Raw genomic sequence first — 11,600 nt, forward strand, 5'->3', positions numbered from 1 at the left:
AAAAAGTACTTTCATCTAAATAGGGCTTTATATTACACGAATCTATAATAACCGGGCTTTAGTGCGAATACTGAAAAAAGAAGTGAAGATAAGGAAAAGAAGCACTAATGTTGGCACGTTGCAAAAACAAAAGAAAAAGATATAAAAAGTTAAAAATGTGTATTTGTTTTTTGGTTAGTCAAAAGTTTGAACCTTGACTCACTATGGTTAGGTAACACTATTTTCTGTGTCTGTCTTTCTTTTGTCTCTATAAAAACATTGTTTCTTTCAACTTTCTCTCTTTATTTATCTCTCTTTTCATCAGATCAGTGTTTCATCTTCCAGATCCTCTGGTTAGTACAGTCATTCACTTAAATACACATCTTTATTATCTCTCTCTATATATAAAAATGTAATCTTGCTGTTTTTTTTTTTTGAAAAAAAATGCTTAATTTCCAAATGTTTTAGGGCTTGTTGTGGTTCAGAATCTAAAAATGTTAGTTGTAATAAATAGATGATTGAATTGAATGTTAAAGAAGAGGAAAATTGAAAGTTGGTAGCTGTTTTTAAGCTTTTACACATATATCTTTATGTATAAATGTTAAGTTGTTGCCTTTTTAAATGCTTTTTTCTGGGGTTAGTTTTTAAAGGTTTGGAGTGTTTCAGAATCAAGAATGCTAGTGAGTACGGTGTTGAATTGACTGTCTTAACTGTAGTTTTATTTATGTTGTTGTTATTATTATTGGAGTGGTGGGTAATTTGTGAAGAGGCTGTGTCATCTTGGATGAATTAAAGGGGGTTTTAGTCACTTCTTTGTTATTTTGGAAGTGATTAATTGTAAAGTATGGTATAATTTTGTGGTTAATAGTGATAATCTCGTGAAGTTTATTTACAATTATTGGAATGAGATATGTTTGAATAGAGTGAAAGGGGTATAGATGACAGTTGAAACGCACACAAACCAGTTCAACAACAACAACATACCCTAAATATATATTCCTGCAAGTGGGGTCTGACAAGGGTAGGTGTACGCAAACCTTACTTCTACTTTTGCAGGGTAGAGAAGTTGTTTCCGATAGATGCTTGACTCAAGAAAATCATTTTCAAAAAAGGTTTGAAAGAAAATAGATGATTCGTGTAGCTGACCCTAATTAATTTGCCATTGAGGCGTAGTTGATTAATAATGAGGATTCAACTGCCTTTTGTTTCTTCTCTTTCTGAGTTTCCTTGCAACAATGAAATCCTGAACTTAGTTCCCAAGTGATCGTGTGGCATTTTCATTCATACATTTGTGTATAATTGCCTTAGTTAGCTCTGGGGGTTGGAGAAGGGTATCTTGAACTTTTATTGGATTGAGATGCAAACATGGGACAAGGGAGACGTACTTTGATTATTATGTGGATGCAATTGAACTGCAGTTGCAGTGTAGTCATTTGTGCATAAGTACCTTATTGGCTTATTTTTATTCTGTTAATTTTTTGTCTCTTTGAAAATTAGGCATACATGGACATCATAAAGGAGCTGTAACAACAGATTTGAGATCCCTAGTTTGACTATCACGCAGGCCTATGCTGTCGGTGGTTTTCGAAAACATGGGCTCGTTGTGCAGCAGAAACAAACACTACAGTCAAGCCGATGATGAGGAAAATACTCAGGTATGAGTTATATGAAATAGATTTGGAATTTTGGTATAGTCCATAGTGCTGTCTATAAAGCTAGGAGAGCGAAAAATATTTCTTACATAACCCCCAGTGTCCTGACTAGATCATGTGTCTTCAGACTGCAGAGATAGAAAGACGGATTGAACAAGAAACAAAGGCAGACAAGCATATTCAGAAACTTCTTCTACTTGGTAAATAAGGAAAAAAATATAGTCTTCAATTATCATATGATCTAGTTATTTCTTACTTTGTCTTTGCTTTGCCTTTCCCTTTTATGGCCACCATACCCATGTAGTGATTTATGATGCCTACAGGCTATAGGCATATTCTATTTCTACATTCAGACTTGTTATATTTGAGGAGGCAATTGGTTTTGAACTTTGCTTTTCCTCGAAGCTTCTGCTTCATAAGATGCTGGTGGAGGAAGCATAGTGAAAAAAAATTCTTTGGAATATTGTTGTAGCATAGAGGAACTTCCACCTCTGGATTGACTTATTTGTCGAATTCTTTATTCTTCCTTATCTTATAGTATTCTTTTGCCATATTTTAAACTTACTGCTGTGTGTTTGCTGGTTAATGTCCTGTTTGATTGTGCTTGCTGAATGCTGATTTTTCTGTTGTTTCAAGGTGCCGGAGATTCGGGGAAGTCTACGATTTTTAAACAGGCAAGAGATCTTATAAAATATCTATTAAGATTTCATTACTCCCAAAATGTATATGTTAATGTGTTGAAGTGTGTGACCATCTTATCTAAAAGGTTTAGTTGCCACACATCTTTATTACTTAATTATGTCTTCAACGTGTTACCACATGTGCCGGATGGATCTTATCAATGTCCGTGAATGATAAATTATAGATTGAACTGCCGCGCTTGATTCTTTTTGATGAGCCAATCGCGTGAACTTTTTTTTCTGATAATGGGTAGTGGTGAGACTCGAATCCAGTGGCGGAGGTAGGATTTTCACCAAGGGGGTTTAGAATATGAAGAAGTAAACATGCGAAAATTACAAAAATATAAACGCAGCAAGCGGCGAAGGGCAAGACTTACCTTAACCCACTAAATTTTAATACATCTTGTCATGCCCCATTTAACATTTCTTCTTGCTTTTGCCTTTGCTCCGTCAAGGCCTTTTTAAAAATTGTCTTTTTTTCCTTTCATTTTGTAGTGTTCTACTTTATTTTAAACTCTCTTTTTCACCGGATTTGTGCCCCTTCAATCATGTATTATCTTTGAAATTGTAAAGGTTCTATAAAAATGTGTAAAGATTGAATTACTAATATAATAATTACATATTTAGTACTCAACAACCAATTTTCTTTTTTTGAAAAGTACTCAACAACAGCAATATTTTAAATGATACAAGTATAGCTGGAAGTTGTTGGGAATGCGAAAGGTAAAATAGGGGAAAATACTGCAGTGAGCGAGACTTTAACTAATGACCTTGGGAAAAATTTGAACCCCCTTGACCACAGAGATAAACTTCTTGGCTGTGTCAAATGGATTTATTATGGAATATATACACATAAAAATTAAATTTTACCTGTATATACGGCAAAGGGGGTTCCACCCCTAGCTCCGTCCCTGCTCGAACCCAAGACTTTTGCCTGCTATGATAACGTGTTAAGTGTATCATTTCATCTTAAAGTTTAAGTTGTTAGAGAGCAAATTTTTATTTACTTTATCATATGTTCTGCAAAATGTGTTTCTCTTAACTCCAGTGTGCTCTATTATTTCTGCCATGCAGATAAAACTCTTGTTCCAAACTGGCTTTGATGAAGCAGAGCTAAAGAACTACATCCCTGTGATTCATGCCAATGTTTATCAGACAATAAAAGTACGGAATACTTGAAAGGGTGTGTTGGTTATTTCATTTTTTGCAAAATAGGTGCTGCTTGTTAGAGAGACATGCATATATAGAAATATCATACACATGATTGATAATGAGTGTCAATTACCATGTGTCATGGATACTGACATTCTTACATGGTGGGTGCTTGGTTCCATAACAGATATTACATGATGGATCAAAGGAATTAGCTCAAAATGAATTAGAGGCCTCAAAGTATCTTCTATCAGCTGAAAATAAGGTTTGTGTTATTCGTTCTTATGCAATTACCAGATATTTGGGCTGTCATCTTGAAGTCATTTGGCCAAGGGAAACCCATGAAAGTGAAGGAATGAGATTGCTTGTCTTACTTAACTGCATAAACATAAACACGTATTTCTTTGGCTCCAGGAGATCGGCGAGAAGCTTTCAGAAATTGGAGGCAGGTTGGATTATCCTTGCCTGACTAAGGATCTGGTGCAGGATATTGAAGCTCTTTGGAAAGATCCTGCTATTCAAGTAATTTTGCTTTGGGTTAAGCACTTTGATTATTTATTTCAGTTTCAAGTACTTTCTTTGGGCTCGTTGATTTGTATAAACTTCACAAATTTTTTTTTTTTTACTTATATAAATAAATGATAATTGAAATGATCAATTCATTGAAATCAATCAATCAACAATGCCTCAATCCGTAACTAGTATTTTAACAACCCCAAAGTAGTTGGGATTTCTCGGCATGGTTCAGTATATATTCTGCTCTCTTGGGAGAATTTCACGTCTCCTTCTAATGCCATTTGTTGGTTTGTCTTTAAGGAAAAATCAGGAGTTATGCAAAACTAGAGACTTTAAAATCTTACTCTTATTCCTAATCAATCTAATGTGAAGAGCCAGAAACTACTAAACCGCATTCCTAACTAGTTGAATTTTCTATATGGATCATTTTCCATTTTGTTATAGTCTTAACAAAGTTCATATTTATTCCTAGATATCACAGATCTTTTCAGGAAACTTGTCTCCGTGTGATTTTAGGATTCCCTTGTTCCATTTTAGCACCTTCATTCACTAAAGTGTCGTACCTTCAGACTGGTGCATTTGGATGGACATGTCTTGATAATCTGAACCTTCTCTCATTTTATTGTGTATCTACGTTGCTTGCACCTTTTTCCTATAGGGCTTAGTGGATGATACTTGAGCTAGTGGGAGATAACAGGTACCTAGTGGGATAGTTGAGGTGTGTGCGAGCTGGTCGGTTATCACCGTCATAAAAATATGTATGTTACTTGCACCTTTTGTCAGAGGTGCTTATCCTAATTTTGTCTAAACTTATGTGACTGCAAATTCATCTTAACTGTCACATTTTTAAGACACTCATCTTGAGAATATTTTTGGGCTGTAAAGGCCCATCATTCACTCCCATGCTGCCCGTCTTTGCTTTTCACTATATTTGATATCTTCCCATCGCATAACGATCTCATAATACTCCACATCAGTCATCTCTTCTAACTCTATATGCTACATCTTTGTCTATCGTGGCATTCATTCTCCTGAAAGACTGAGCTTAGATATCTGAACTATTCATATTTAGCACCACAATCCATCACTTTACCTCCATTTTTCTTGTGTGTGCTAAACTGGCAATGCATGTAGACCGTCTTACTTTAACTTGTCCCAAAGCCTCTTTCTTTAGATTGCTTTTCCATAGTTCTAATTTTTAATCTCATTGAAGCAAATCACTTTAGTATGTGATTATTCATACAATAGCTGATCAGAGATTCTAATTAATAAAACAGATGATTGAATCAGGTATAAGATCCGAAATATATGAACCCTTGGGGTGTGTTCAGAATGAAGGAAAATGTTTAAAATAGAAAATATTTTCTAGGAAAATAAGTGGGTTTCTTACTTGTTTTCTTGTGTTCAATATGTAAGCAAAAAATATTATCCTAAAAGCATTTATGACTATTTCTAGTTTATAAAAAAAAAGCATTTATGTATATTCTAGACAAATACTATGGGAGGTAGGCTAGGGGTGTGGGGTGGTGGGGATAGGGGCTATGGGGGTAAGGGTGTGAAGTGAAGGTGTGTTGGAGGGTGGAGACACAATTAATGTGGAATGCCACTTGTGGAACTTGTTTTTCCTACTTCCACTAGGGAAGTCATTTTCCTCATTTTTAAAGAACTTGTTTTCCTACAGAAAATGTTCTCGAATTTTTTTGACCAATCGAACATTGGAAAATTGGAAAACATGTCTCCCTCCGTAACGAACACACCCTTAATCTTTTATCGAGTAAAGATTAACTTTTCTTTACTCTGATTGAGTTCTTTCTTTCTTGTAGGAAACTCTGTTACGTGGTAATGAGCTTCAGGTTCCAGATTGTGCCCATTATTTCATGGAAAACTTGGAGAGATTTTCTGATATACATTATATTCCAACAAAGGTAAGAAATATCAATGAGGTATTCCCCGTTTAAGAGTTGTGCTTTCATTGCTATAATAAAATCTATTCTTATTTTCATATTGAATTTGCAAAGAAATCATAACCATCTGTTCTCCAGCTCTTATCATAAAACTATCCTCAACATGATGTTGAATTCACAATTGTACATATCAGTTTTGGCTCAGATGCATTAGTGGAAGTATTTTATGTTTGAGTTTTGGTCTTAGGGATGTCAAACTGTTGATGTAAACTGGAAAGAATGGTAGTCTTGACATGTATAACTTTGACAGGCTGGACCAAACCAATTGTCTTTCTTATCTCATTTTAGCCCACCCATTTGACAACCCTGGTGTTGGTAAATATTTCAAAATTCAAACTGCAGCTTGCTATTGTTGAAATTTACTTTTAGTTAAGGCAGTATATTTTAGTCTAATAAGTTGCTTAGGTTTAGGATGATTTGAATTTTAAATTTCTATTAGGTTTTGTTTAGTTGAGATACAGTATTAGGTTTTTTGAATTTTAAATTATGCAGATTTTGTGTTTTAAGTTGGTTATTTAAAGCCCTTATATGCTTCACAAAATCATTGAGAGACATTTTTAATCAATACTTACAACCTTTTTGCTGCACCATCTTTTTGAAGAAAAATAACAATTATAGTTAAATATGCTGTTTAACACCCAAGATACTTGGTATTACAGTACGCTTGCCCTTGCTTACCGTATATGCCTGTATATAATTTTCTATTACATTAGTAGCGTTCTTTATATAGGAAGTGTAAGTGTAAGAAGTGCAAGTGTTGCTTGTCTATTTCTGGTAAAGGAAAATGTGGTTCATCTATCAAGTTCTTATAGTTGCTGTTCAGTTACTCTCAATTGCTATAATTTCTTTCTTCATGCATAGTATCTTGGATTGCATCTGGTGAATTGTATAAATTTTCTTATCTAAAGATGGATTACTTTTATTTTATCTATTTATTGTACTCTTATACTCTCCTTTAAGTGCTGGTTAGATACTTTTCCTAGCCAAGCACAACAAAATTCTTTGATGAAGGAATCTTGTCTGTTCCATTCATGTTAAATTGTCTATAGACTACCTCATTTAAAATTGTAAGATGTTAGAGAGAAAAAACTTTGTTTATTTAATGATGTCTTTAACACTGATACCATATATGCATTACAGCTGGTTTTATTTATTTTATTGGAGATCTTAATATAGTACTCATTTTTCTTGTTATCTTGTAGGAGGATGTTCTTTTTGCCCGGATTCGAACGACAGGTGTCGTTGAAATACAGTTCAGGTGAATTTTCACGCATCCTTGAACTGTCCATTTCCTAAAACCTCACTTTTAGTGGTTTTTTACATTTTGATCTCTTAAAGAAGTGTTGGTTTAATCTAGAGCCTAAAAACTACTACGTTTTACTGGATTTGCAAGCAAAGTGAAAGAGCTATCTGAACCACTACTTAGTTTTCTTTGTTCTGTCGGAACAAGACATATGTTGGTTGAAATCCATCCTACCATCTCTTTTTTAGGCAGGCCCTATCTGCCTTGAAGAGCAGGCTTATATACACGTCTTTCTTCTTGTAGCATTCAATGAACTACGTGATATGCTTTTCTCTGTGTAAAGTCATAGTCATACTGTTGAAATATTATTAAACTAGTTGATGTGCAGTTCCTGTTTATCCCTCATCTGTTGCCTAAGTGCCTACTTGTGCCTGTCAAAGTAGGTACATTTATATGTCCTTTCATTTCTTGATTATGATCCAGTTCTTGTGGTCCTCGAACGATGCAATTGTTTATGACTTTGTATTTTTGTTTTCTTACAATGTACATTGTATTCTTTCTACTTACGATGGATAGCTTTATAACTACCAAAATATCTTCAGTCCAGTTGGAGAGAACAAAAAAAGTGGAGAAGTGTATAGGCTTTTTGATGTTGGAGGTCAGAGAAATGAGAGAAGAAAGTGGATTCATCTATTTGAAGGTGTAACAGCAGTTATATTTTGTGCCGCTATTAGTGAGTAAGATTTCTGTTCCTAACTTTCTGAAATTTCTAACATCATTTACTTTTAAGTCAACCCAAATCTGGACTTGATCACAAGTAGCAGTACGTGGATCATGTAGCTTTCCAGAATGAGAAAGGAAATAAATCATTAATTAATCTAGGTCAAAAGGATTTGAAATTTGTGAGTAGGAAATGATGCAACTGCATATTTATGATTGTTCTATTTCTCACTTCAGGTATGATCAAACTCTATTTGAGGATGAAAGAAAGAACCGAATGATGGAGACCAAGGAACTCTTTGAGTGGGTCTTAAAGCAACCATGTTTTGAGGTCAGTTTTTTGTGTCTGCTAGAGGACAATGCTTGGTTCGGGATCTTGAATTATACAATATCCACTTGTATCAGCTTGTACTCATGGATCTTTTTTGTTATATACATTTGCATCACTTCTTTTGGGGTTTTTTAAAAAAGCAAATAAATCAGACCAGTTAGGAAGTTGACACTTTATTCTTTGTGCAGAAAACTTCCTTCATGCTGTTTCTCAACAAATTTGATATATTTGAGCAGAAGGTTCTGAAAGTAAGTACATTTTATCTAGTAGCGGTGTCTCTGTGGAAAAGTTCTTTCTCATCTAAGAATAATATCCCGTGGTTGTAGGTTCCCCTCAACACTTGTGAGTGGTTTAAAGATTACCAGTCAGTTTCAACAGGAAAACAAGAGATTGAGCATGCTTATGAGTAAGCTTTTTTCATGTGCAGTACTTTTATAAATGAGAACATATTGATCCCACAGATGCATTTCTTGGGCTCTTCAAGAAATACTAGAATTTTCCTGATTTGCTTTTCATCACATAACTAGGGAGAAAATTAATTTTCTCAAGTTACTCACAATTAATTCACGTAACTTCTCTGTAGGACTTCTAGCAGTCTATAGCTATTACGATTGACTTGCACTTTAGATGGGATAGCATAGTTAATTTATCTGTGTGTTTTTAATTCTACTATATTGGTCTATTTTCTGCTTTTTGGGTTTATCATTATGAACCAATATTTTGGATCTTGAGGACGTGGCCAGAGCTCATAGTCTTTCCTTCGACATTCTTGTTTATTCACGTGCTAAATGGTCTATTTCTGTATTTTGATAATGTACTCTTTAGGTTTGTAAAGAAAAAATTTGAGGAGTCATATTTCCAATGCACTGCACCAGATCGTGTGGACCGTGTGTTTAAGATCTATAGAACCACAGCCCTTGATCAGAAGCTTGTAAAGAAGACGTTCAAACTGGTAGACGAGACCCTGAGAAGGAGAAACCTCTTCGAAGCAGGTTTATTATGAATTTCTTTAAATTTTCAAAAAAAAAAAAACAGAAATGTTCATACCTTTGAAAGATGCATACAAGTTTTGAACAGTGAGGTTCAAATACAGAAAAAACAGGCTATGGTGGGGGGTATCATATCAGATTCAACAATTTAAGTTTTGTCCATGTTAGGTCTCTAAGCACATATTTCTTTCTATATCCCGGTATTGTTATGTTCTACTTACAAAATAGATGGATCAAAACAAAAATTGATATTCTATTGATGTTCATTTTGTTGAATGTTGTAACATTCTCACAGCGCGAAGTTGTACATGCATTGTTGGTTAACCTTTTTCTATCTCGTGCTTTATTTAGTTTATCGTTTAGCTCTTACCCAGCTTAAGCTATTATTGTGATGTTATTCCAAAAGCCTGTTCAAGATTTCAACTAATTCTCAGTCAGCTTCAGTGTTGGTTTACAACCCCCTATGGTGAATTTTTTTCCCTTCAACTTTTATGGTCTTTGAATGTTGTGGTTTTAGGTTTTAGTTAACTTTTGTGGTCTTTGAAATACAAGTAGGGATGTCCATAATCCAAACACTTGTATGTTGTCTAGCTAGGCTAGGAAAATACACACAAACATTTTGGTTTTATTTGGTCATGAAATTAATGTGAAAGTTAACTTTCTGATTTTAGGTTTCTTTGTGTTCTTATTGCATGTATTATGTAGTTAAACTTATAAAATACGGATCGTTTTACAAAATCAGGTCACCTAAAAGATAAAAATATTTATGGTGTGACATTGACAATGAATTGATGTGTAATAGTATGGACAATTTTTTGGACATGTGACAAGAATTTCTCTACGAAAGAAAGAAAAATCAACTTCAGTGTTTGTTTGGTCAAGCGGTCAAAAATAACTTATTTTGAAAAATATTTTTTGAAAAAATACTTTTCAAAAACTACTACCTCTAGAGGAAAATAGTTTATGTTTGGTTAATCCATTTGAAAAGTATTTATCTTAGATAAGGTGATTGTGTTTGACAAATCTTCTTAAAAATATATTTTTGAGTATTAAATTATAAAGCAATGGATATGTTCTATTAAAATTATTTTAAATATTTATGATGAAAGATTTTAGTTAAGTTTGTATATTTATTAAATTAAAATCGAAGATATATATTAAATTTTTCAATCAATATAACACATAAATAATTTAAATGAAATATTAGATATTAGTATAAGATTAACATGATAATTTAAATATACTACTCCCTATATTCAATAATAGTTGTTGACTATTGACTTTGCACACTTCTTAAACTATAAATAAAAGAGTAATTTTTTTTATATCACCTTTGAATATAATAAATACAATACAATAGGAAAATGACTATAATTAATGATAAGGTAAGTTAGGAATCAATAAAATTATCTATTGATTTCATAAAGTGGACAAGTATTATTGTCCTAAAATAATATAATGAACAACTATTGTTGGACGGAGGGAGTACAAAACATCAAACAATATAAATTAAAAATTATTCCACAATTGTCATTCGTAGGACCTTTATTTGGATGTTAACTGTACACAAAAATATGATAATGAAAATTGCATTGTAAAGGTTCCAATGAATACCCCAGTTTCGTTTCTCAAAATTTAGATCAGGTCAGCTTTGATCAAAATATAATACTTTCTTGGTTATACGACATGAGAAGAATACAATTTAACATTTTTTCCCTATAAATTTTCAAATATTTAAAATTTAATGAAAAATATAGTGTTAATCTAACCTTTTTTTCTACGTATAAATTCACATTATATATAAAGCATATTCGTAATTAATGACATTATTCTTTATTAACAAAAAAATAAATAAAAGATAAACAAATAATAATCTTATAGGTGATGCATGGATACTTGTATTCAAAATGAAAAGGAAATGATCTATTCTTCTATTTTTATACTAAAAGAAAATAATGTTTTATGATAAAAATTCAATAAATTAATGAGGAATATATTGATAAATATGTCTTTATGATAAGGATAGTTTTGTTTTAGAAAAAAATTGCTTTTGGCTTTTTTTTTTCAAGAACCAAAATTTTTAACTTTTTCCCAACAACAAAAAAACTATTGCTATTGCTATTCAAAAGCACTTTTACTTATTGCTAAACACCTTGAATTTTTTAATAAATACCTTAAATTCATCCAATTACTTTTAATAAATAAATAAATTTATACTAAGTTTACACTAAGGGGTGTGGTTGGCAAAGTTGTTTTCAAATTTTTATTTTATATTTGATTGGCCAAAATATTTTTAAAAATATTTTCTTTAAGAAAACAAGTTTCCTAAAAATAAGAAAAATAAATTTCTTTTTAAAAGAAAAGAGTTTTATAA

At 32.6% G+C, this 11,600-nt stretch overlaps 1 protein-coding gene across 2 annotated transcripts; it reads left to right on the forward strand.

Moving 5' to 3' along the window:
• The first annotated feature begins 224 nt into the window (after window positions 1-224).
• Window positions 225-9,558, forward strand: LOC102577539 (heterotrimeric G protein alpha subunit 2). Of its 2 annotated transcripts, XM_006353783.2 has the most exons (14): window positions 225-332; window positions 1,477-1,634; window positions 1,759-1,831; window positions 2,268-2,305; window positions 3,386-3,475; window positions 3,651-3,728; window positions 3,878-3,985; window positions 5,803-5,904; window positions 7,146-7,201; window positions 7,789-7,923; window positions 8,144-8,237; window positions 8,426-8,485; window positions 8,564-8,643; window positions 9,063-9,558. In XM_006353783.2, the coding sequence occupies exons 2-14, from the start codon at window positions 1,548-1,550 to the stop codon at window positions 9,238-9,240; spliced, it is 1,179 nt and encodes a 392-aa protein (XP_006353845.1). In that variant the 5' UTR covers window positions 225-332; window positions 1,477-1,547; the 3' UTR covers window positions 9,241-9,558.
• Window positions 9,559-11,600: the final 2,042 nt, after the last annotated feature.

The sequence above is a fragment of the Solanum tuberosum genome, unplaced genomic scaffold, assembly GCF_000226075.1.
Source record: "Solanum tuberosum cultivar DM 1-3 516 R44 unplaced genomic scaffold, SolTub_3.0 scf00162, whole genome shotgun sequence".
In the NCBI taxonomy this organism is placed as follows: domain Eukaryota; kingdom Viridiplantae; phylum Streptophyta; class Magnoliopsida; order Solanales; family Solanaceae; genus Solanum; species Solanum tuberosum.